Source organism: Patiria miniata, unplaced genomic scaffold (assembly GCF_015706575.1).
Source record: "Patiria miniata isolate m_02_andy unplaced genomic scaffold, ASM1570657v1 HiC_scaffold_8, whole genome shotgun sequence".
Taxonomy (NCBI): domain Eukaryota; kingdom Metazoa; phylum Echinodermata; class Asteroidea; order Valvatida; family Asterinidae; genus Patiria; species Patiria miniata.
The window spans coordinates 5,219,166-5,245,215 of record NW_024037075.1 but is presented as its reverse complement, the minus strand read 5'-3'; the positions used below and the strand labels follow the sequence as shown (position 1 = coordinate 5,245,215).

General features: G+C 41.3%; 1 protein-coding gene across 1 annotated transcript; it reads left to right on the top strand.

The window, feature by feature from the left end:
• Positions 1-1,130: 1,130 nt before the first annotated feature.
• LOC119719783 lies at positions 1,131-24,966 on the top strand. The gene is made up of 21 exons (XM_038189273.1): positions 1,131-1,699; positions 5,155-5,296; positions 5,755-5,880; positions 14,528-14,659; positions 15,350-15,460; positions 16,336-16,485; positions 16,873-17,001; positions 17,692-17,772; positions 18,062-18,199; positions 18,519-18,683; positions 19,340-19,477; positions 20,205-20,502; positions 20,859-20,953; positions 21,184-21,347; positions 21,964-22,083; positions 22,295-22,400; positions 22,650-22,722; positions 23,061-23,118; positions 23,287-23,354; positions 23,480-23,555; positions 24,753-24,966. The coding sequence occupies exons 1-21, from the start codon at positions 1,352-1,354 to the stop codon at positions 24,870-24,872; spliced, it is 2,838 nt and encodes a 945-aa protein (XP_038045201.1). The 5' UTR covers positions 1,131-1,351; the 3' UTR covers positions 24,873-24,966.
• Positions 24,967-26,050: the final 1,084 nt, after the last annotated feature.

Sequence of the window (26,050 nt, the reverse complement as noted above, 5' to 3'; positions counted from 1 at the left end):
GCCAAAGTCACTGGTTTGACTGGAATCCTGCTGCTGCACAATTTTAACGTGTTTTGAGATGGGGTTACGATCGAGTATAAGCTTTATGTGGCCTCTCTGGACTCCCTTATGTTTTGCACTAAGTTTAGTCGGGCACCATTTGCAGTCATCTGCCGATATTTGAAGAAAAAAAAAGTAAAACAAAAAAACAAAAAACAAAAAAAAACGCGTCGCCGCACCACTTTTGGGGCAAGCAGAACCAGAAACCGGAGATTTGGCCTTAACGGAATCTTACACAATAAAAATCGATAGATACAGTCAGCCTTTGCGCCCACATAACTTAAGATGCCAAACTGACTGACATACCAAAACGGATAGTAAATTATACACTATTTGCTGCATGTGAACAACTATTGAAAAGTTGTCCTTTAGACTCATTTCGTGGGATCCGACCTCAAGTTGTTCTGATGCAGCAACATTGAAGTACAATCCATGCAGTCTCGTGCATGCACCGATGCCTGCTCCATGACACACGGACAGGAACGTTTTCATACGAGTTCAACAGGTTATTTGCACAGTTCATCTGAACTTGAACGAACGAGCCACGCCTGAGCAAATATTGCTTTGATACAGAAATTGAAACAAAACTGGTAATTGACATCGACTAATGTTTGACGGCAAATCACACGCCACGAGCCTTAGGCCAAAAAAAAAAGTCTCCGGTTTCTGGTATGGAGCTTGCCCAAAAAGTGGTGCGGCGAAGCGGCTTTTTTTTTTTTTTTACCTGATTTTTTTGTCGGCTGATGACTGCAAATGGTGCCCGACTAAACTTAGTGCAAATATATGGGAGTCCAGAGAGGCCACATAAAGCTTATGATCGACCATAACCCAATCTAAAACACGTTTAAATTGTGCAGCAGCAGGATTCCGGTCAAACCAGTGAATTTGGCGGTTTTTAGACATCATCTTTCATTGAAAAAAAAACCTTTTTCATTTTGCCGACACGCATGGCTACGGTGATGCGCGCGCATACCAGAAACCGGAGACTTTTTTTCGGCCTTAATGATATAAGCCAAGGAATAATCGCTGCGTGACAAGTCGAGCTACCGAGGCGAGAACGGGCGCGCAATTGGGGTGCTTTCAGATATAATCTATTGTTGTAACGACCAAAATGATATCGCAAACAGTTGATTCCTTTGGTTTGAACGATCAAGGAGGATTTGATTAGTGTCAAAATTGATGTCAAAATCAAGACTGTTGGCGTTTTAGACAGACTTTCGATCGATTATGCGTGTCCGAGCATAATCGGTTCACCAAAGTTTCGATTTTTCAGGAATTCGAGCCTCATTTGATTGGATATTTCTACGCCAACATGCCGAGGATTAAAGTCAAGCCGGCTCAGCATGAAGATACTTTGCCCTTTACCGTCGCACTGGATTCTGCAACTGACAGTTTCTCGCACTTTCAAACAGAAGAGTCCGGAGAGAAGGAGAAGCAACCGGTGAAGAGCAAGAAGCGAGCCCGGGTCAGCCCTTGTCAGACGGTCAGCGACTTCGCGCTGAACGTGTCGACTGCGCACGGCCTGCCCAACATCTTTCGCGCCAAAACCAAGCTGGGACGCCTGACATGGTCCCTGATCTTCTTCGTCGGGATTGTCGTGTCCATCTGGCAGGGGACCCTGATAGTCGTCAATTACTTGAACTTTCAAGTTACGACTGAGGTAAGGTTGATTCATTTTCATTAGGCCAGCTTAAACTTGTTTGCAAAGAAAGACTCATTGGACCAATATCATGAATAATATCAATAATAAATGCCATAACACTGTCATCATGAACGTCATTCGTTATTTTGTCATCCTTTTTGCTGCGGTAACTTTGTCATTGTTGTCACCACCCTATCGTTGTCATCACGTTTAAAATGTAGTAATTGTCACCATAAACTAAATCACCATCACCCCACACTATCACCATATTTTATACAAATTGTCTAAATGGTCTTCACAAATTCATCGCATTTCACCTGCAGTACCAATTTTAGTCAAGTCGCAAGCTACTCGAAACGAACTATGACAGAGAAATGCCTTTGTGACTGTCCATTCACTTACTTGTGATCAGACTTGTTAAGTGACTTGTGATTTATCTGGGACCGTACTTGTGATGGACGTGTGATGGACTCGACTTCGACACTGTGCTACAGTGCACGGACACTTTTAAGGAACCCTCGGTGACCTTATTAAGGGAATAAATGTGTGCTCTGGAGGTTTTTATCACTCTGTTTAAGACCACTTAGAGTCTGGGTGCTGATAATTACCTGAGCCGGAGGCGAGGGTAATTATTCCCATTCATAAATACCTTTTTGGTAAAAAATATCAAATAATTCGTTCAAAAATACCGATTTGTTCAACAAGTTCATTTCATGCTTTTTGAAACATCCCTCTAGCAAAATAATGAAGTGTTCAGCTGGCGAGTAAGATGTAAACAGCCCTGTTATGGAGGTTTACGTGCGCGTGGCATGTTCTGAGCGATGTCGCGCAGAACGCACCTGGCGCGTTGTGTTTTGAATTGAGAACTATTAAATTCTGACTCGCTGGTAGTGTTGCGCATGCCTACGTGAGGATTGTGAACGTTCAACCAATGAAACGGTAAGAGGCACTGGATTTTTAGGGGTCTACATTTTATTGCGACACTGGAAAAGTGTTTAAGACCAGCTAGCCATGTCTTTATCATCCGTTTAAGACCGGCCACGTGACGGGCTCTCGACCAATAGGAATGGCTAAACTATCTGAGGTATTTATGAATAAGGGAATAAATGTGTGCTCGAGAGGTTTTTATCCCTCCGTTTAAGACCGCTTAGAGTCTGGGTGCTGATAATTACCCGAGCCTAAGCACCCAGACTCTAAGCGGTCTTAAACGGAGTGATAAATACCGACAGAGCACATATTTATTCCCATTCAAAAATACCTTTTCGGTTAAAAAATATCATATAATTCGTTAAAAAATCCCGATTTTTTTCAACAAGTTCACTTCATGCTTTTTGAAACATCCCTCTGGCAAAATAATGGAGTGTTCAGCTGGCGAGTAAGATGTAAACAACCCTTTTATGGCGATTGACGCGCGCGTGGCATGTTCTGCGCGATGTCGCGCAGAACGCAACTGGGGCGTTGCGTTTTGAATTTTGAACTATAAAATTATGACTCGCTGGTAGTGTTGCGCATGCCTACGTGAGGATTGTGAACGTTCAATCAATGAAACGGTAAGAGGCACTGGAAAAGTATTTAAGACCAGGGCCCAATTTCATAGCACTGCTTAACAGTAAGCAGAAAAGTTGTGCTTACTATAGCAGAAAATCATGCTGCTGCTTAAGCACTATTTCATGCCGTGATTGTGCTTACATTTGCGCGCACATGGAGATTTCTATTGTTACGTCACTGATTTAAGCAAAGTTTTCGGCTGAGGTTAAGCCTGCTTTTGCTGTGCTTACTGCTTAACGGTCCCTATGAAATAGATGGAGGCTCGGTAAGCACAAAGTCGGCTGTTAAGCAGCGCTATGAAATTGGGCCCAGGGGCCAATTTCATAGAGCTGCTTAAGCACAAAATTTGCTTAAGCACAAAAACGTCTTGCTTAATAAAATCAGGTTACCGGCCAAAACTCCATGCGATTGTTATGCTAAGTAAACAACAGCTAAATACCAGTCACAAGCAATGTACATCACATGGAGTTTTGGCCGGTAACCTAGTTTTACTAAGCAATGTCTTTTCGTGCTTAAGCAAATTTTCTGCTTAATCAGCTCTATGAAAATACGTTTGTGGTTCCATTTTGAAACGTGTAAATTATTTTCACAAACGGGCTTGATATTTCTTAATGATTAAATAGCATTCCTAGAAACTAATACCCGACGACACCGAGACTAAAAATTTGATAAAAATGCGGCGTGCAGAGGCAACTAATGGTTGTGTCTCTTTTGTTGATGTTCATAAAATATGCAAAACGTCTGCTCGTCTATTTCCTTTCCACACATAAAGCGGCACAAAGACGGATGATTAATGATGTCATTAGAGTTGTTTTCATTGAATAGGTATTGTTGCTTTGATGCAAAGCGTTTGGGTATTTATCATCTATGGAGAAGCTATTAAGCTTGACGAACATGCAACGCATGATTGTATAGTTTTGGGAATTTGAAAGGTTATTGTTGGTATAATTATATACGTGCGTTTTCAAAATTTCGATTTTTCTTTTCCGAGCGAAATGTAAAAGAATATAATGTCCTGCAACAAATGCCCCCATCCGGCGCTCCCCATTTAAAATCTTGAAATTAACACAAATTTTTCTTTGTCTTCAGTGCCCCAGATTTAATGTTGGCAATAAGAGCTTTTATAGTGACTTTTTATTAAATATATCAGACAAGAGTTTTGCTAAATTTCCGATATTCCAATTTAAGCTGTGAGAGTCGTTTTATCTTAAATATGATCTCAATATGATTTAAAGCAAATCTTGGATGTGTAAGTGTCATTTTTAGGCAACCTGTCAATAAAGACATTTTTGTGAATTTATGATAGTTAATGTTTAACGTGAAGTGAATTACTTTTCAACGGGATAAATAGGAGCAAACAAGGCAGAGGTGTGATTTCCTACGAAGCTTGGGGGAGTTATTTAAAACAAGTTGAAAATAAAAACAACACAAATCAACTTCGACCCAGATCAAAACAATACCCTATACAGTTTATCTCTTGTTCCTCTGCCAGTTTATTGTTCATATAAGAACGGGTGGGGAAAACTTCAAATGCAACGACGAACACGAAAGAATCCACGTCAATGCTTCAAAAAACGGGATATCCATGCAGAACGAGATTTTTGCATGTCATCATCTTCACATCGTAAGTCGTGAAGATAATTTATCTCGACAAGTTGTCATCTCGACTTCAGGAAGTCGACTTAGCGAGATATTTCATCTGGACAAGTCGTCATCTCGACTTCGAGAAGTCGACTTGGCGAGATAATACATCTGGACAAGTCGTCATCTCGACTTCGGAAAGTCGACTTGGAGAGATAATGCATCTGGACAAGTCACCAAGTCGACTTCGGCAGTTGAAGGGTTTTGCAGGATTGAGGTTGCATTCTAGCAAAAGTGCGAGGGTGTTCGGGTTAAGAGTAACTCCCATCCCCGTACATTTTCAGGTGAAGATCGTGACGCACAGTTCGCTGGAGTTCCCTTCCGTCACCGTGTGTAACACCAACAAGCTACGGCTCTCAGCCATCAGCAGGTCCAGACATCGACAAATGTTGGTGGTCGACCACGACGTTTCACTGCCGTACTATGGTGAGTCTAAATCAAGAAATGTCAAAAACTGCAAAGTCTAACAGACCCAAATGCAACATCTGATCAGATTCCAGCTAAAATGAATCTATAGTAAACAATTATAATCTGGGTTTCGTGTCCCTATCTGTACCATTTCACGGGTTAGAAAATTATTTTGGCTAGTGCGCATGCGTTCAACGAGTAATTAAAGATGTTATGTTTTCTTGGTTACCCCATAATTTCTTTGCTAATGTAAGCACATCATGTTGATAGTAAGCACAAACTTCTGTCTTAAGGATAAGATATAAAATCTGGCCCAGATCGATATTCATTTCAATTTCATGATTTGGCTGGATTTGTTTTGGCTATCATACGAAGACCTTTGTTTTTGTTCTGATTATTTTTCTCTTCTTCCGTTTTTTGTTGTTGTTGTTCTTTCCCAACCAAATGAACTTTGCCTTGCCTTTTCCACTTTCCAGCCCCTTGTGTTGGTGACGACTTCCTATGCAGGGACCGCCCTGTGTGTATCAAGCGATACCTGCTGTGTGATGGCATCAGGCAATGCGGTGTGAATGACACCAGCGACGAAGACGACTGCGATTACGGTAAGAAAACATGGATTAGCCTAGTTTGGTTCCATACAGTGTTGTAGGTCTCGAGACCGGTCTCAGTCTCGAGACCACTGTTTGCTGGTCTCAGTCTCGGGAGCTGCGGTCTCGGTCCCCTTTGGTCTCGATATTTTGGCTGGTCTCGACCAGCCAAAAAGTGCGAGGGGCGGATTCCGCCCCGGCCCTTTTGAGGGCAAATGTGACTGCAGTGTGATGCTAATAGACATGTCTGTCTTCACTTTCTAGTGAGTGAGGCATAGTCCAACAACCATTATTCCTCTTCTTATTTCTCGTTTTTATTGTGGGTGGTCTGTTGAAACAAGCACTTTTTGAGCCCTGTCCGCACTGGACTTTTTTTGGTCAAACTAACCGAGACTATGGGTACTTTTCCCATTTTAAGTCCAGTGCGGACAGCCTAGGACGTTTTTCTCTCGGTTACTTTTCCTGAGTCCAGCGGTTACTTTTTTTACTGGCCAACTGCTGCCCAGGAAAACTTCCCACGCGCCCAGGAAAACTGACCAGGTCACTTTTCCCGAGACGATAAGTCCAGTGCGGACAGTGCGAGTCGGTAAAAGCGGCTCAGGAAAGCGTACATCCGGCCCGAGCGCCCTGTTATGCATACAGAGACCGCACGAACCTGCACGTGAGTGGCCGAACATTTTGTAGAAACACGCTACGGTGTATCATCAAGTCCGAGCGGTAAAATCTCGTTAAAATATATATTTCAACGGACAAATACATACACAGAGAAGAGAGATCACGTTCTGAGAATTAATTTGCGGAAATTCTCTTTCTCCACCGATGTATGTTATTTTCTACGATCCAAATTCGTCCTGATACGCTACTGTAGTCATGCACGGAACATCATGGTCCGGTACCGTACGTAGGCCGTAGTCACTGGTTCCTGGCCAACATCATAGCTTCGATTCTGTAAGCTTGCGATGGGAACCAACGAATACTGATGGCACTGCTGCCGCACGGAACATCATACAGCGGCATGGCTTCGACGACGTGCATCACAAATGCGTCAGAATTATAGGCCTTTTCGTCAAGATTTAGCGTGTCAAGATGAAATAATATCGTGTAAACGATTATGTTGTGCATGCAAATGGCGTGTGTAATATTACTGTGCGTATCGGCGGCTGAAAATGTGATCGCCAATTTGTTTTCTGTGTACGGTGAGTCATTATACTGACACTGTGACAGCTCGGTTACTTCTCCCACGCGGTCTGGATAAATTGTCCCGTTTCGAAAGTCCAAGTGCGGACAGTGGTCACATTTGACCATTTTCATTTTACTATCGTCTCGGTAAAACCTTCCAAAAAAAAGTCCAGTGCGGACACGGCTAGGCCTCACTGATTCCAAATACAACTGAGATTTAAATCTAATGAATCAAGACTGAAACATTATTTTTACCGTCAGATTCTGTGTTTTGAATATGGGGAACAATTCCACTCTTTTTCCCCAGAAATATTGGTGATTTTTTTTCTATTTTCCTTTTCAATTTTTCCTTTATTCGTGGAGCCAGGTAAACTTTTTTTTCTCCATTTTATTTATTAATGGATATTCGTCAATTCCTAGAATGGTTAAATTGTTATTAGTGGTGGACAGCTGAATTTTGTGATCTTCTTTATAATAATAGACACCACTTGGGAATAGAGTATGCAAGTTACGTGAAATTTTCACGGTTACTACTCAATAACATGTTCTTTTTAGAGATTCCATTTTTTGCAAAATGGAGCGTGCCGGTTCTTATTTTTTTCATACGATCACTTTCTTTTTGACTTGCCATGTATTCATCTTTTCATCTGTGATAAACACAAATTGAGCTACTGCCATATAGTCACACAAAAATAGAGTCTAATTGCCTGCCTCGTCTCCTTCCTAAATGTCAATTGCGTTTGTATGAGTCGAGAAGACTTTTGTTCCATTAAACGCTATATGCTGTTTTACGGCCATCACAACAAGCGATTAAAATATTGGCAATATGTCGTACTTGTAAATAACTAAAATATTCATGTAAATCGCCCGGAAGATTAGCCGATGCGGGCGATACGCTGGCACGGTACAAAACGCAGAGAGGCGTGCGCACTGAGCCATGAATGCTTAAAGTACATCTCGCCCACCACATTCAGTTTGTGACAGCGCCCTTCTATTGTGTCGGCCATATTCTCAAATAGGCTAATGACGATGATGACGCCGGGCAGATTAACAGAAGATAGATCAGGCAAATATGGTTCATCAATCTTCTATAGTATATGTAACGTTGTGACAGCGCCCTTCTATTGTGTCGGCCATATTCTCAAATAGGCTAATGACGATGATGAAGGCGGGCAGATTAACAGAAGATATATCAGGCAAATATGGTTCATCAATCTTCTATAGTATATGTAACGTTGTGACAGCGCCCTTCTATTGTGTCGGCCATATTCTCAAATAGGCTAATGACGATGATGACGCCGGGCAGATTAACAGAAGATAGATCAGGCAAATATGGTTCATCAATCTTCTATAGTATATGTAACGTTGTGACAGCGCCCTTCTATTGTGTCGGCCATATTCTCAAATAGGCTAATGACGATGATGAAGGCGGGCAGATTAACAGAAGATATATCAGGCAAATATGGTTCATCAATCTTCTATAGTATATGTAACGTTGTGACAGCGCCCTTCTATTGTGTCGGCCATATTCTCAAATAGGCTAATGACGATGATGAAGGCGGGCAGATTAACAGAAGATAGATCAGGCAAATATGGTTCATCAATCTTCTATAGTATATGTAACGTTGTGACAGCGCCCTTCTATTGTGTCGGCCATATTCTCAAATAGGCTAATGACGACGATGACGTCGGGCAGATTAACAGAAGATAGATCAGGCAAATATGGTTCATCAATCTTCTATAGTATAAGTAATGTTATTGATATTAAACAAAAATAAAGTGGCATTACATTTTAGCCTTAGCCAGGCCTTCTTCAGAGGTAAATGACAGAGGATATATATATAAATGGCATCGACATTAAACAAAAATAAAGTGGCATTACATTTCAGCCTTAGCCAGAGATTAGTAACAGAGGAACAAGAAACAAACATGTAGGGGACACGCAAACGTGCAGGGTTGGAAGGAGACTCACAAAGACGGATGGGGGGGGGCAGACCGGTAACAGCCCGATTGGCCAAAGGTTCTTAGTCCGAAGGGTCATTAGTCCAAAGGTTCGTTGGTCCGAAGGTTCGATAGTCCGAAGGGCCCATTAGTCCGAATGGAAAAATGGAATAAGGTCAATTAATCCGAAGGTTCGATAGTCCGAATAGACGATAGGGTTCGCTAGTTCGAATCGACAATAAGGTTCGATAGTCTGAATGGATGATAAGGTTCGATAGTCCGAATATACGGAAGGGTTCGATAGTCTGAATTGGCAATAAGATTCGATAGTCCGAATTGAGAATATCTTTATATTTTTTGCTCCAATTTTGTTTTTGGGGAATCAGGTTTACAAGGAGGTCCAATGTAAAATTAAAGTTGCATTTAGATATCCGTTTGTAGTCATAGCTGAAACCAAGGGGTGGCTGTGGAGTTTAGGGTCCGAGTTCCTATAACAGATGAAACATCCACCTTCATCTTTTTACTTTTGTCAATAGTAGAGTCATTTTCTTGAAATCCGCGACCATGTTGCGGATACCTTTTTTTTATGGATTTGACAAAAAGGACCAATTTGAAGACAAATAGCTCCTATACACCTCCCAAAAGTGACGGTTAACTTTTTTATAGCACGTTTTTCAAAATGGCCGCCGACGCCATATTGAAATACATAAAAAAGTGATATCTCGGGAGCCAGATGAGCCATATTGATGAATAAGGTGTCGATTCCTACTATTTCTGGCAGGACAAATATGTTAAAATGGTATTCATCACATTTCGGGACCATTGTGACTTCAAAATGCAAAATGTCGGCTGGTAACCATCTTGAAAACACCAAAGTATAATATCTCTGGAACCAGAGGAGCAAAACAAACATTTTAAGATGTTATTTTTAATTAATTCTGGTATGACAATCCAATAGAATGGTTCTTTTGACTTTTCAGTGACTACCATGACCTTCTGTTTGACCTGCTATTTTTTCAAAATGGCCGCCGACGCCATATTGAAATACATCAAAAGTAATATCTCGGGAACCAGATGAGCCATATTGATAAATAAGGTGTCAATTCCCACTACATTGTATTTCTGGCAATTGAAAATAACATCTTATATGTCTGTTAGGCTCCTCTGGTGCCAGATATATAAAACTTTGGTGTTTTCAAGATGGCTACCAGCCGCCATTTTGAATTTTGACGTCACAATGGTCCCAAAACGTAATGAATACCATTTAAGTAGATTTGTCATGCCAGATATAGTGGGAATTGACACCTGAAAATTAAAAATATGAAAGCCCAGTTTGTGTTGTTCGTTTATTTGTTTGTTTGTTTTTTAAAAGTGGAATATTTGTTGAGTACCCGTCTCTTTTGAATTTAATTATATTTGCTTACGGATTAATACGTAAGGAGCGCTTTATATGAAACCGTTATTCCTGATCGATTTGCTATTAATAATATTAGGTCTTAATAGGTGAAGATACTCCGTTGACAAACTATTTTCAACCGGCTGAATTCTATAACGTGCGCTCAAATGTCATGGGAAAATCAAGACTTCAAACCAGTTTTAGACCATAATGGGACTGTCTCGATTCGTATCATTATACGGTATGAATAATTAGTTGATTATATTATAATTAACTTATTACGACCTGCTTTCAAGCCAAGGCAAATTAATAATTGAACTCCAGTAAACTATAGGCCTGAAAGGCAAAGCCAACCTTGGAAGTGTACACGGCCGTCAATTAGGCCACACAGTTGAAAGATACTCTGAAAGCTTCTAACAATCCAAGCACTGGACTGAATCAAGTACATGGGCATCAGGTGAATGCCTAACATAATAAGTGGAACAGACATTTCATACACGTATTGCAATTTCATACACGTATTGTATCCTTTGGCAATTTGGCGCTCTATAAATCCAGTTATTATTAAAAATTTTAATTTTGAGACCAGCGCGATAATTACATAATTCCAACATACGCCATGTTGCGAAACACTCATCGTCCATCCATCATGCGCGACACCATGATGGATACAGCGCCTACAATACCTGTCCCTTAATTTAGCGTTTGTTGTAGTACTTAATGGACCAAATTTTGATAAAGTGTATTATGGGCGTCACCAGGATATTTTTTTTGGGGGGGGGGATAAATGAAAAAGTGGACAAAAACACTGGCTGCGAAAAAAATGTATATGAGGTGGGGGAGGGGGAACAATATTTGACGCTTGGAGAAACTGATAATAAGCGTTTATGCAGGTTGAGCAAAAAAAACCCGAACCCAAATGCCGGAACCATTTTTTAGTGAAGTTCTGCATGTAGAACTTTCAAAATCTACTATGTGAAAGCCAAATTCATAAGCTTTCTTAGTACAAGAATCATTCAAATCACTCATGTACTTTTCAAGATACCTGTGTCCACGGATCCCCAAAAGGGTTATTTCAGCAAAACGAAAACAATTCCCATGAGGATGTACAATAGGATTTGTACGAGCGACTTGGGTGAACATTTTTTACACTTCAAATTTCTTAGACATTAAGAAAAAATAAGACTGGGCGCATGACGTTCACGTCAGCATGCAATGAACCACAAAATGCATGCGAACATTTACAAGACCAACGTTGTCGTGTGCCGTCAAATGAAAAAAGATGAAAATTCAGGGTGAGTGAAAACTGCAATTGTGACGGGCTCTCGACCAATAGGAATGGGTTACCAGTCTGAAGTATTCATGAGCAAATAAATAAAACAATTAGTAATGGAAAATGCCTTTCATTATAAGTCTCACTGTGTGTGTAGGCTTATCATGGTATTGATGTGTTGTTAGTAGCAAGAAATATCACCACACTTTTAGATTGAAAATAATACAAAGTTCAGAGGAAACTTCAGTAAAATGTATCTTTTGATTGAATGAATTTCAATCTGAACGTCTGGTTCCTGATTACGTCTGGATCGTCCGAAGTCCCATCGGTCCGAAGTCCCATTTGTCCAAAACATGTTACTGTGTAGTTCTTCTTGTTCAGGTTGACTGACCCTTACCCTAACCCTAACCCTAACCCTAATCCTTTGGAGCGTCGGGCCAATGGGGCTTCGGACCAATGGGACTTCGGACCGATGGTACTTCGGACTATAGAGACGTCCCCCCTGTTTCCCAGGTGCAGTCAGCGGGAGTGAATTTTCACTAGAATAGAGTGAATTTGAACTCTTTGGAAACCAGAAATTACAAGCTAATGTCGACTTTGAACGTCTGCGCAATATCGACTGGGCCTGTAGAAACGCTGAAAGGCGGATTCTCAAGGAATATAACAAATGAAAGTTGGAATTAATGGACTAGAAGCCTGTCGTTAATTAAGCGAGAAAACAAACCGGCGTCAGTGGTCCATGAAATTGTGGCGAATAGAATATATAATAGCGTATGGTCAGTGTGTTATCGTTAATTTACAATAAGGGAATAACAGGTTGAGGAGCCGGTCTTCACTGCGTGATAATGACCGGGTGTGGGGGTTACCGCTGTTAATGGACCGAGACGAAGTCGAGGTCCATTAACAGCGGTCACCTCCACACCCGGTCATTATCACGCAGTGAAGACCGGATCCTCACACTGTTATTCCCATTAATAAATACCTTTTTAACGAAATAATCAGTGAAAATGCTCCAATTTTGTGACTTTCTTTCGGCGATATTTCCAGACTTTTTTGTGTTCATGTTCATGGGCCATATTTTAGCTTAACAACTATAACGACGTAAACTCAACAGAAACTGCTGCCGTAGCGAAACAAATTACAACAATGTTTTCGTATCTTTACCTGATATAGAGGAAGTTGAAATCTCGTTTACACATTCCTTGTGTCCGGCATTACAAAGATGCTTGGTTTAGGAAAGGTAAATATGTCGGTGGGTGAAGTGTTCAAAGAAAATAAATCGTAGATCTACGCTTTCGTCGTAAACATCCTCAGTATATACTGCACTGCTGTACGATGTCGTTTCAAAACTTCCTTACGCGCGCGCGCACGCACGCATCCCTAGCCCTAGCAACTGTGTTGCGTACGCGTACGCGCGCGTCAGTCTCACGCGATGGGGGTTGAGCGCATGTGCAGTGCTCTATTGTTACAAGCTACCGCAGGACTGTTACTATATTTTGACCAATCATTGGCTTGCATGGGGCTGAACGGGGCTGGATCAATGCTGGTTCAGGGGCCATTTATTCGCTTGATCTTTGAAGCCGGTCCATTATCACCGTTAATGACCGGCCACGTGATCGAGTCTCGACCAATCAGAAACCATCAACTCTCCAAGGTATTTATTAATGCCAAATACAAAAGAGGCACTTTGTGATAATTTGTTTGGCATTAGGGAGACATTAGCATGAGGGAGACATCTGAATCTGAGTGTCTCCCCAATGCTTTTACTATACAGGGTGTTTAAAAAAAAAAAAGGAAACCGAGCATATTTTGTTGATTTCTCGGGTATGACTAATTATTTAGGAAAATGGTAACCACCATCTGTTACATAACCATGTCTTCTTTTTCTTGACCCCACGAACACCATTTTACTGTCACGGATGACTGAGTACCTAGTGATGTAACTGACATGCCAGATATGGCCTTGTACCACATGCACCATAAGACAAATTGACAGTTTTCAGCATGTTGAAAATAACAAAATCCAGGATGTACATTATCGTATCATTATTGCTAAAACATATCAAGGTGTATCACTGTCCCCGTTAACCCCACTGTCCTTCAACGTGCCCCCAATTCCTTTCAACGCAAATGTCTGCCCTGGTTCTCATTGCTGTGAACGCATTCTTGATAACGTCTCTCTCTGATAACTGTCAATTGGTCTTATGGTGCATGTGGTACAAGGCCATTTTTGGCATGTCGGTTACATCACTTGGTGCTCAGTCATCCATGACGGTAAAATGGAGTTTGTGGTGTCGAGAAAAAGAAGACAAAGTTATGTAACAGATGAAGGTTGCCATTTTCCTAAATGATTAGTCATACCCGAGAAATCAACAAAATATTGGGAATTTCTCCTTAAGGTACAATTTTCAGTTATTGTTATTATGGAGTGCTTTATTGTCATTCAAGTAACATATTACCATGAGTTTGAAGATAATTAAAAACTGTTACTTTTCAATTAACGGATTGTTGATCATAAGCTATGAACACTTCGGAATTAACTGTTTTGTCATCCCGACCATCGGATTTTTAGTCCGAGTAACAATGATATTTTAGATGAGACAAAGATATTTGAAATATATTCCAACACATGACAGTAAGTGTTGCATTACATTGGAGCATGAATTTGTGAAAGATGACTCGCACTGGTTGGTGCATTCCTTTAAATAAATATGGATATGAACTAAAAGTAAAAGAAAATTGAACACAGAATACGCTGGCCGTTATATATATTTAAAAAAAAGTAGTCCGTGAACATGCAGGTACAAAGTCTTAAATCTCATACGTAAAATGTTATTAAGTATACGAAGAGAAGACATTCTTTTTGGTTGTAGACTTCGGCTCGTGCGCTGATGACGAGTTCCGCTGTGTCTACTCGGGCAGTCAATCGGGTCTGTGCATACACAAAAAAAGGGAATGCGACCGGAACAAAGACTGTTACGGAGGAGAGGACGAAGATGACTGCGGTAAGATGAAGTCGGAAACTAGGAAATATAACCGGCGTGTTCATAGGCGTAGCAAGTGGGGAGGGGGGTGGTAAGGGGATATTTACCCCCCCCCCCCCCTAGTATTTTGTAAAGACTGCCTTTTTCCATTTAAATGCCCTTTTTCAATAATCCTTCCAATAACCTTCCAATAATTTGTAGTGAGTGCCCTGTTTTACGACATGTCCCTTTTGGTTGCCTTTTGAGAATTTCGCACGTGTATTGTCCTGAAAAGCACCATATTATTAGCCCTTTGTGTTCATAATTGTCGGTTTTAAACAGCGCCCTCATCGACAGATGGTACCAGCGCCCCCCCCCCCTCCCCAACCCCCCGTTTTTTTAGATTTTACGGATGCCAAGTGTCCGGAGAAAAGAACCTGTCTACATTTCACATTTCACGGATGTGCAAGTGCACTTTTCAAAAAATTGTTAGCCCCCCCCCCCATAAAAATGACCGTGCTACGCCCCTGGTGTTACGGTTGGTAACAAACAACTACATGTACATCTCGAATCCAAACTTTCTGTACAAGTTCGTTAGAATACTGATTCTTATATGTTATGAAACTTGTGTCATTTGGACAACGGACAAAATGGATGCCGGTCAGATCTTAGAAGAATCCTGCTGAGAACCTGTTTAATTGGAAACATTTATTCACCTTTTGATGTGTGTAGAGTGTAAGAGTTCAGAGTTCAAATGCGAGAAGCATGGTGGCTGCATCCGTAAGACATCAGTCTGCGATGGTAAATCTGACTGTATTGACGGCAGTGACGAAAAGACCTGCAGTAAGTATGGCCGTGACACCGGCGACACTGAAGAAGACGCTGACAATGAAAGCAACAAAATTGACAAAACACTGATCGTTGACCAAAAAAATGATGGCGAAGACAACGCAGTGGCGGGGCCTAAACAATGACAGGTGACAATAGGATGATTTTGCTTATGATATCGATAGTAACAATGCAACGACATATAAGATGACGATGACAGTGTTGCCGGCCATGACAAAGACAACTATGATTAAGTCGTTGATTACTTTGAAGACGATGATAATGTTGACACTGTTTATAATGACGACGACGTTAAAAGGATAATGACAAGATTGACAATGAAGTTGAATAAGGGGATGATGGGGATGAATATGATGGCGACGACATTGGTGACATGGACGATGACCATTATGACGACGAGTGATGGTGATGGCGGTGGCAAAAGTTGTCGTTGAAGCATGATTTTAAAGTTGCGTAGTGACATTTGCAATTGCCCAGAAACGCAACGAGAAGAAAAGACTGGTACCACCTACCCTGTGTATTTTTTTTTCCGCCTGAAGTTGTATCATAGGAAGAAAGAAATCATTGGAGGTGATTTGAGAAAGTGTGTCCGAGGGTATATTTTTTAACGAGCATTAGCAATGGCATCCATTAAGGAGACACCGAAAATTATGTATACGTTTTGTTTACGCATCTCCTCAAATTGTATATAAACTTTCAAACGTAGTAGTTGTTGCATACTTACTTCTGAAGATTTTGAGCAATTTTGTTTCTTCAAACGAAAAAAGAGCCCCCAAAAGAAAATGTCCCAATGTACTTTTTTTAAACGACATGATTCTTGACGTTCAGCCATGTTGGTTCACCGATCGTGTTCTTCTTTACTCCTCCAGTGCCAGACGGGAACTTCCAGTGTGACGATTCGTCCTTCCGATGCGTCTCAACGGACACATGCATCCCGAAGACATATGTCTGCGACAATGATAACGACTGTGCTGATGGGTCAGACGAGAGCATAACCGCTTGCGCACAGCTTACGACAAGTAAGATCACCAAAAATTGCATAATATAAGAGTGATTGAACGCAACGGGACCAGGATGTAAGCGTTAAGCACAGAGCTTCGCACCAAAAAAAGAGGAATGTTGCCAAACAAAAACAAGTTACGGCTTAATGGTGTTTAATTGACATATATATTTGCTGAGAAATGATTTTTGATAAGCTGGTCACTGGCCTTGATAAATTGAGCTGCTGACTGATACGAATAAAAAAAGTCTAAGTAAAATTACGGCTTTCTCAAATATAGGCATGTCATTAAAATGGCTTTCAAAGCACGTTTCGTCTCCATCATTGCCGAAACTATTTCTAGTCCGCTGAGAGGAAATGACATGTGATTCATACCACGACTTTTCTCTTCTTTCACCTTTTGAAGCGTCTGCTCCATTTCTGTGCGACAACGATCGGTTCAGTTGTGGCGATGGCGAATGCATACCGAGCAGCTGGCGGTGCGATTCCGAAGCCGACTGCGCCAATGGATTGGACGAGAGCGAGTCACACTGCGGTACCAGACCAAGAAAGAGTTTACCAAGTTTGGCCTTTCTACTCGTCGTAGAGGGCCAGCCATGTGTCCTGTCCTCTCAATACCTATCTCACTGACTGACTGACTCCCTCGCCGACCAACCGACTCCCCGACTGACTGACTCCCCGACTGACAGACGGACTCTCTCTGGGGAAGGGAGGATGGGCTAGGGGTTCTAAATACCCCTTCGGCGGCAACAAAAGTGGTAAAAATCTTGAAGAAAGTAAAACACATGACGGCTAACCCCTTCCTTTCCCCTTGAAAACCAACTCATGAAGTCAGGTGGTTTGGCCGGTAGAAAGATATGTTTTAGTGCTGTATGGATAGTTAATGATTGATTTTCCTTCCTTACTTGACGATGTGATTGCTGGTCTTATTTTGGTTAAGTAAATTTATCAAATTATTTGTTATAGTTTAATAAGTCAATTTTCTGCGCAATATGCAGACTCAATTTTCCCGTCTTGAAGTTTTTTTTTTTTTTTTTTTTTTTTAACCCTATCGGAGGTTTAGGCAGTGCCAAAACTATTAAAACCTAAACACAAAGGCGGTTACTGACATTTTGTAACCTCCTTTTCAGCGTAAGTTTTCAATATCATCCTCAGTATATGTAATTAAAATAAAAGGTTTTTTTTCTTCAATATTTCAACATGGACCATTGACCTCGATATAAAGCACCGTCCTCCAGACGTCGACGATCGACGGGGGATCAACCGACAGATTCACCGAGCGATCTAGTCCGTCAGGCACACCCTGGTAAGGGAAACCTTTCAACTTTGATGCTTAATTAAATGAACGGCATTAACTCAAACAAAAAAAGCGAAAAGGAGTACAAACATAAGGCGACATTGCGCTGGTTCACAAACACCACAGTGTCATATACATGCAAGACACGATGATTACCAAGGAAGGTGCAGTCTCAGTCCGATGCGGCTTGAGGGGCATCAGTTTATCAACCCCAATTCTGATTAATGCTTCATTTAGTGTGGAACATACATTTTGTTTTAAAGTAACTGGCGTTGGTGGGGCTGTTGCATACTTCCAGGTAACCATAGCAACCCCACTTATTCGTTCTTCTGTCTGAGTGGGGAACGGGTTCCTCTCTGGCAGACGTGTAACGGGTTTCCTGATTGCTATGACGGGAGCGATGAGTGGGCCGCAAACTGCAGTGATATTGTGTCAGGTAAGGACAAATGGTTTCAAACACCCTGCAGCGAGTACGTAGAGGTCGCAGGCTGAAGTCACTACGGTGCCATCAAATATTGAACTTATGTCGTCTGCTGCGGTCTCAGTTGACTCAGTATCCTAAGTAAGATAGACGTATAGGTTCATGAACTTTGACCTTCACTTGAACAGACCTCTACCCATAAAACTGAGGTCTTTAGGGTCCATTACAACACCATACTACCATAGTTAACTTATGGTCGTTTACTAGAAATTGATATTTTCACACAAAACATTTGTTTTTAAAGATGTTCATTTCAATTTGGTTTTACCTTGAGAATGTGGGATCAATGAATTCCAATGTCGAGAGAGGACCCAAGAGGGTACAGTCACGTGTATACCGAAGTCCTACGTGTGTGACGATTACCCTGATTGCCTGACAGGGCAAGAGGCCGGGGAGCCTAGCCATACACCGTCTGACGAATCGGCATGCGCAACAGCAGGTGAGAAAATAAGCCAAACGATGCAATCTAAGGTGACTTCGCATGTCGCTCGAGTTGAGATATATCATTTCATGAAAGGGGGTGTAGAATTCTAGGGAGAGAGTCCAATGGAAGCATGTTCCTTTGGAAAAATCCACTAATGAAAAAAAAAGTGCGAGATATCATATATATTAATTCAGAAATTAATGTTTAAGAATTGTTTATGATGGAAGCTATAAAAGGCAAACAGCTGATGTATCTGGTGATCTAAATGTTCTTCAACCCTCGACAAAGTTAACGTCGGTAAACCTCCTGGCCAAAGACAAAACTTAGGTGTTTGACACCATGTGTTAGGGTTGCAATCCAGTCAAAGACGAGTAGACCACAAAGCAAATCATAGGTCTAAGTCGGGTAGCAGGTATAAACAGGAGCTGTATTAAGCTATGACTTGACATGAGAGGTGATGACTTGCGATTTCCTTGTGATGACTGGCGATTGCCTTGTAATGCCTTGCGAATGGCTTGGAATGGCTTAATAGCAGCCTCCGAGCCCGCGGTGTCATTATCTCATACAAATACTAATGAAGAGTATATATTACACTGTGTTTTAAACACTCCATCTTTTGTGGTGTTAAATTCTACGATTTGGATTGAACAACTCTTTTGGTTTCATATCAGACGAGACACTACCGGCTGACTACTTCCGCTGTGCTAACGGTCATAAGATGATCCATAAGTACGACGTCTGCAACACGGTGCCTGATTGCTTCCCTGAGAAAGATGATGAGTACGCTTGCACTTGGGAAAACAGAACAAGTAAATATTTGTGACAACTCCTGAAAAATAAATGTTAATTTTTTATAGCTGTGTTCGCATTACACCGCTCACCAATTTGTACAACCAAAGAACGAATAATATTGATGCCATTATGACAATGATGCTATCTATTTAATTTTTACGATTCTCTTGTTTAAACTTTTGAAGTAGATTTCTTTGCCAAAACATCGAGTTGTAATCACTCCAATGGAATGAAGGAAAATCGGGTGTGTTTGTTCTTATCTTGATGAGAAAATCAACTTCAAAACTAAATCATCAAACGCTTTAGTTTACTGTCTGGATTGAAATGGCTCAAGTCGCAAAGGTTACACATATACAGTGCGAGATGTAAGAGAAATCATGCTGTCGCCCTCGACTCAGTACATTTTATATAAACTTATTTGCTTCGGTGTTAGGACAAAAGGAAACATTGCAACCGTATGCAGAGTTTTCACACAGACATTTTCCTTGGAAGGTGAATACGTGTATAACGTACATTGTTATGCCACATTATCAACACTGAAAGCAACACTAGTTTGAGTAATTCTGGTAATTATTATGTCCCTTTTGTTTGCTCAAGGTGGGGAGGTACCAGATCCTTTCGAGTCTCCGCTGTGGTATCAGAAATACGCCCCACTGGTTCGAAAAAAGTACCACTACCTCTTCGACGACTTCAGCTATCGGTTGATAATTCTGGTAATTATTATGTCCCTTTTGTTTTCTCAAGGTGGGGAGGTACCAGATCCTTTCGAGTCTCCGCTGTGGTATCAGAAATACGCCCCACTGGTTCGAAAAAAGTACCACTACCTCTTCGACGACTTCAGCTATCGGTGGCGCCCTTTCGACCGTGTCAAAGGTGAAGACCCCCCGGACTGGAACAGCTTCGTTACGTACAGCGCCACACCTGACTACAGCGATCTCGTGGAAGTTCCCAAACTCAGCCAGGATGAAGTGCACCAGTTCGGACACCAGAAGGAGGACTTCATCTTGCAGTGCTCGTATGAAGAGACGAAATGCAATCTGAGGTAAAAAGGAACCCGACTATTTTCAGGACGATCATGAATGTAAGACCTTCCTGACGCTTGAGGGCAGCAGATTGCAGATTCTGTTGAGATACGACGAACCTTTATTACGACGGACCTTTATTACCTTTTATTACCAATTACCGTGCCGGCTATCTGATGAACTGGCGAACTGGTAAAATTTGAAAGGTATGTACGGTGGGTATGTCACCTCATGAAATTACCATTGCACTCACAAACATTCATTATTTGTATATTGTTGGGTGCGCAGCAACGGCGCACTCTGACCTACTGATTAGGACTCCAATTATACTTTCGTCATTCATGTGTGTCTGTGTGTGTGTGTGTCTTTTTTTCAGCGATATTCTGGAGTTCCAGGACGACACATATGGAAACTGTTTCACCTTTAACCCAGAGGGGTTCTTTGCTACCTCCACAACAAGCTCTAGATATGGTAAGCTTCTGCCATCTTCCAAGCCAAAACAATTGAAATAGGCTAAATTTCAAATGTTGGAAGTTTCTAACCGCTAATTCTTAATATGAGCGTTTATCAAAGCAAATCTTGTACGCTACTGTGAGAGCGATTACCCTTTCTATACTGAATGAAATTAAGTAATGCTGTCAGATTACTAAAGCTACAAGTTGTTTGGTTCCAGTCCTACTTAATTCTGTTCATGATCGTAGGTCTCCGGATGACCCTGTTCTTGGAGCAATCCGAGTACATCAGTATCTTTGGGCAGGAGGCTGGTGTCCGTGTCGCCATCTCCCCTCCCGGTATCCGACCAAACCCGACCCACCATGGGTTCACTGTCAAACCAGGAACAGTGACTTCCATCGGGCTCAGATATGTAAGTTACTTTAACGGAAAAAACAACAGCTATTGCTAGTGGTGTAGTCTGCTGCATCTGTTGTCTGTCTACTTCTTAAGTTAGCTGCTGCTGCTGCTGCTGCTGCTCAGGCTGCTACTGCTCTGTTTCTTCTGCTCTGCTGCTGCTGCTCTGCTGCTCTGCTGCTGCTGCTCTGCTGCTGCTCTGCTGCTCTGCTGCTGCTGCTCTGCTGCTGCTCTGCAGCTGCTCTGCTGCTGCTGCTCTGCTGCTCTGCTATTGCTGCTCTGCTGCTGCTCTGCTGTTGCTGCTCTGCTTTTGCTGCTCTGCTGCTGCTCTGCTGTTGCTGCTCTGCTCAGCTGCTGATCTGCTGCTGCTGCTCTGCTGCTGCTCACGGCTGCTCTTCTGCTTCGACCAACTACTGCACTACTAGCAGTTACTTCTGTGGCTGCAGTCGTGAGTTGATACTACTGCTGCTACTGTTTATATGTTAATGATGTATGATGTTACTGCTGTTGCTGTTGTTGCTGCTGTTTGTGCTGCTTCTTAGATTCTGATGCTCCTTGAAGTTATCTTGAAGCAGTCTTAAAGTTATCTTGTTTCTAACAGTGGGCCTATTTTCGTTTTTACTGCGAGACAGAACTTTGTGAACCGGAAGCCACATCCCTACGGAAAATGCCAAACGTCTGTTGAGAATTCACCCATCATCGAAGATGGAGTAGTGCGAGAGATCAGGGAAACCGAGCAGTATGACAGAGGGGTACATTTTTTATTTCAATCATTATAGTGCTTTGGTGTAGACTCAACAAAACTATTTAAATCCTCTTGACGAGCGGCTTTTTTTAATAGAATTCTAGATTTTCAAGTGATGAAGGTAGTGACATCATATTCAGCAAATCCAAATATGTTCTTTAAACGATCAACACGATTTCCCATAACGGATTTTCTTTCCTCGTTTTGCAACCGTTCAGCTCTGTAAGAAAAGCTGCCTTCATCGCCACATACTGGAACAGTGCGGTTGTTCAGATACTCTAGAGCTCGCCGGACCACGGTGTGAAATACTGAACACGGAGCAAGGTGAGAAACACGATCTGAAAAAGATATCGGTAAAATATTTGTGTATACACTATTTCATTTATCAACAGGTATGATTAGGTATGATCGTGGGCTAAATAAGGAAATACAATCAACACATTCTGTGTTGTAAACTGTTGGTGAAAGGCGGCAGTACATGCATCGGTATCATTGAAATTTATTGGCGTTCAAATTTTTTTTTTAGAATAGAAACGCAGTGTTCATTCAATTGTGCCACATTTTATTTTGTAGATGTCTGCAAGCAGTTGATGTACTTCCTGCACCAGAGTGATAATCTTACCTGCCATTGTCCTCAACAATGCAGGCAAGAAGCTAGTTTGTGTATTTTCATCAATATCCCTGTCATCATTGTCACCTTTATCCTCGTCGTGGTGTCGTCTTCTTTTTGTCATTGCCACTGTGGAAAATAAACAGCATCGTCATCAACGATTCTACTTCTTTCATTTTTGTCGTTCCTTTTAGGAGCTTTTGTTGCCATTGTAATCATTGTCACCAATGTCATTAATGTCACCGCCTCGCCTTCGGTTCATTTGTCATGTCCATGTCATGGAAGTTATTTTCGTATCTTCTCAATAATATTGTGATTATTATACGAAAGATTCCATGTTGTATTTTTGACTCAACACGTGCTTTCGTCCCCAGTGAGGTTTACTACACAAAGACAAGCTCAACCTCCGCTTGGCCCTCGGCCAACTTCATGGTAAGTTCATTGCACACACCAAGTTTCACTTACTTTGATGTCAGGTATAAAGAATTTGCTTAACTCATGATTTTAAACAAATATGACGAGCCATTGCGAAGCGCCTTCTAATTCTAGGCGTGCTGGTTTATATACCACTTTATTTTGAATCTATATTTTCTTTAACAGAAACATCTTTTGAAAAATTTACACTCCATCAACCGGAAAACTAAACACCTAAACGGGAACAACATCGAGTAAGTATTTTTTTTTTATTAATTTCTACGTAAACATGGTTTCAAAATTATAGACAAAATACCTCAGAACTTTCAAGAAATGTAAATACCAATCTGTCATTCTCTGATTGCTTGATCTTTTCCAGCAAAAATATCGTACGAATTGAAGTTTATTATGAGGAGTTGAACTATGAAAGTACAAAAGAGGAACCAGCTTACCAGGTAGATATACCTCTGAAGTGAGGACTTACTTCTTTTTTTGTTTTTAATACTTAGTAGTTTTAAAAAGTTGTTGTTTTGAAACCGAGTTGGGAGAAGATAACGGATGTTTGAAACAATTACTCCATCTGATTTTGTTTAATTTCGGATCAGCGTTGTAATCAGGTCCTCATCATTCGCTTGGAAGTCCTATGCAATCTCTGTCCCTGAACTGTGAACATTCCTTTGTCAATGTCAATCCCCTGTAAAACCTCGGACATTACTTGTGATGGAATTGACCTACCAACGTTTGCGAGTTAGCCACGCCCCTTAGAAGACTCTATGGAATTTTGTACGTTTATAAGTTTTGTTTGACTCAGATTTTGTGCGTTCCGCGTCCATTTGTATATCATTTATTTCACAAGCTGCGTTGACGCGATTCTACCGATGTTGGGTAATTGTCACTTGATTTGATTTGATTTGATTTAAAGGTATAGTCCAATAGTCCATCATTTGTATTTTGTGCATTTTGTTCGTTTGAAGCAACAAAAGTGCTCAAAATCTAAAGAAAGGTGCTGAACAACTAACCTGATGAAAGTTCAGCTCAGCTTCAGCTGTATATTTCGAGAAAAAAACAACATTCTAAGATCTCGATTTCAAATCAAATGTTGCTGCATCATGTTTTGAATTGGGCTTGAATTCAGCGTCCGAGACACGTTCTTACTGAGCCGATTGCACTTTTTGCAGCTACGCGATGTGGCGCACCGATCCGACGAATTATAGCAACCACGCGCGCGTGTGCGTCGTGTCAACGCTTGCGCGCACTTCGCCGAATGAAAAAAAAAAACACGAACTTCTAACGGAAATGTCCAACGGTACTTCTTAAGACGCACCGTTGGAAAGGCCTTCTTTCGTTGATTTCTTCAAAATGACAGCTTGCCAGAAAGAATAATTGCACAGGGAGTTTAGTCCTCTTACTATCTTTCAACCAAGTATGTTTTTCAACAATAATTACGCCAGTTACTTTTCGGTAGCTGCAAATGATGGACTGTAGCTTTAAACTCAATTGCGACTGTGTTTTGGAATGTGTGGATATTTTTTTCGAACGCGATCAAGATGTTATTCCTAAGGTAACAATCACCTTAATAAACCTGCATTTTAGGATTGATTAAATCCGGAAATTGTTTACTCAGAGTATTTTTCTCTCGTTTTCCCCCACAGCCATCATCCTTATTCGGTGACATCGGCGGCATTATGGGCCTGTACATCGGCTTCTCGTTCATCACAGTGTTTGAATTCTTCGGCGTCATATACACGCTCATCAAGAACGCATACTTTTAAATAGCCAGCGAAGAAAAGCCCGGTGTCATATGAAAATCCGACTCCTATGAAAATCAGACTCCTTTTCCCTATTATTGGTTAATCCCTCGCACGAGACAGGTCACTATCCATGTATGATCCTAAAAATAGCATACTATCGTACTTACGCATGCGCAATACTACCAATGGGTCCATATTTCATGGAGTCGGATATTCACGCTACACCTGCATTCGTTTGCAAAATTTTGATGTCATTACATCCTGTGCTATCTTTTAGGGGCGTAGTGAAAACAGGAGGGGGGGGGGTGGTTTTGAAGAATATTAATTGAGTAGTTGCTTAGTTGATTGTGGTTGCTTTGAATGAGCTTGCATCATTCTGTTGCAATTATATCACTATATTAGTCTAGTTGGAAGATAGGGTTCCCATGCACCCCTGGATATATTTTTCAATCTACTTTTTGTAATCCTTAGGGTGTCTTGTGAACGAATGTTGATGTTCCCAAGATCAAATATTGTCACATGGGGTTCATTTGGCGGCCATCTTGGCGGCCATCTTGGATTTCGACAAAAATCAGTTATTGACATAAATTTTGAGCCAGGCATCACAGGAAGACAAATGAACATGTTTCGGGGTAATTTCGGTGCGAGGAATCGATTGAAAGCGTTATTCTTATAATTTGGCGGCCATCTTGTCGGCCATCTTGGATTTTGACAAAAATCGGTTATTTGACGTAACTTTTGAACTAGGCATCATGAGAAGGAAAACGAACACGTTTTTCTGGGTAATGTAGGTGTGAGGAATCGATTAAAAGCGTTTTTTTCCTAATTTGGCGGCCATCTTGGATTTCGACGAAAATCCATTACTTAATAACTTTTGAACTAGGCATCATAGGAGGACAAATTAAGGTGTAGGCTTAATCTTGTAGTATTAGCTGGAAATGGTGATAGTGAACCAACAATCCGTAGCATAGTTATACATGTAGTGCGGCGGTTGATAATCATGCCAGTATGGTGATGCGGCCCATCCTTGAGACACTCATTGACTTACTGCAGAAAACTGTTGAGGAAGCGGAGAATCAATAGTGGAAGAGCATCAAGAGATTGATTATGATGAGGTTCTTGAAGATGTGTATTATTGTCTTGTTTCCAGACGTAACTATCTGGCGTTGGTTACGCATGAACATGTACACTTTCGAACT

Coding starts and splice junctions, on each gene's coding strand:
- LOC119719783 (XM_038189273.1), top strand. CDS start 1,352: ATGCCGAGGATTAAAGTCAAGCCGGCTCAGCATGAAGATACTTTGCCC. Junction 16,486..16,872: donor TTGCGCACAGCTTACGACAA/GTAAGATCACCA, acceptor CACCTTTTGAAG/CGTCTGCTCCATTTCTGTGC. Junction 17,773..18,061: donor AGTCCGTCAGGCACACCCTG/GTAAGGGAAACC, acceptor GCATACTTCCAG/GTAACCATAGCAACCCCACT.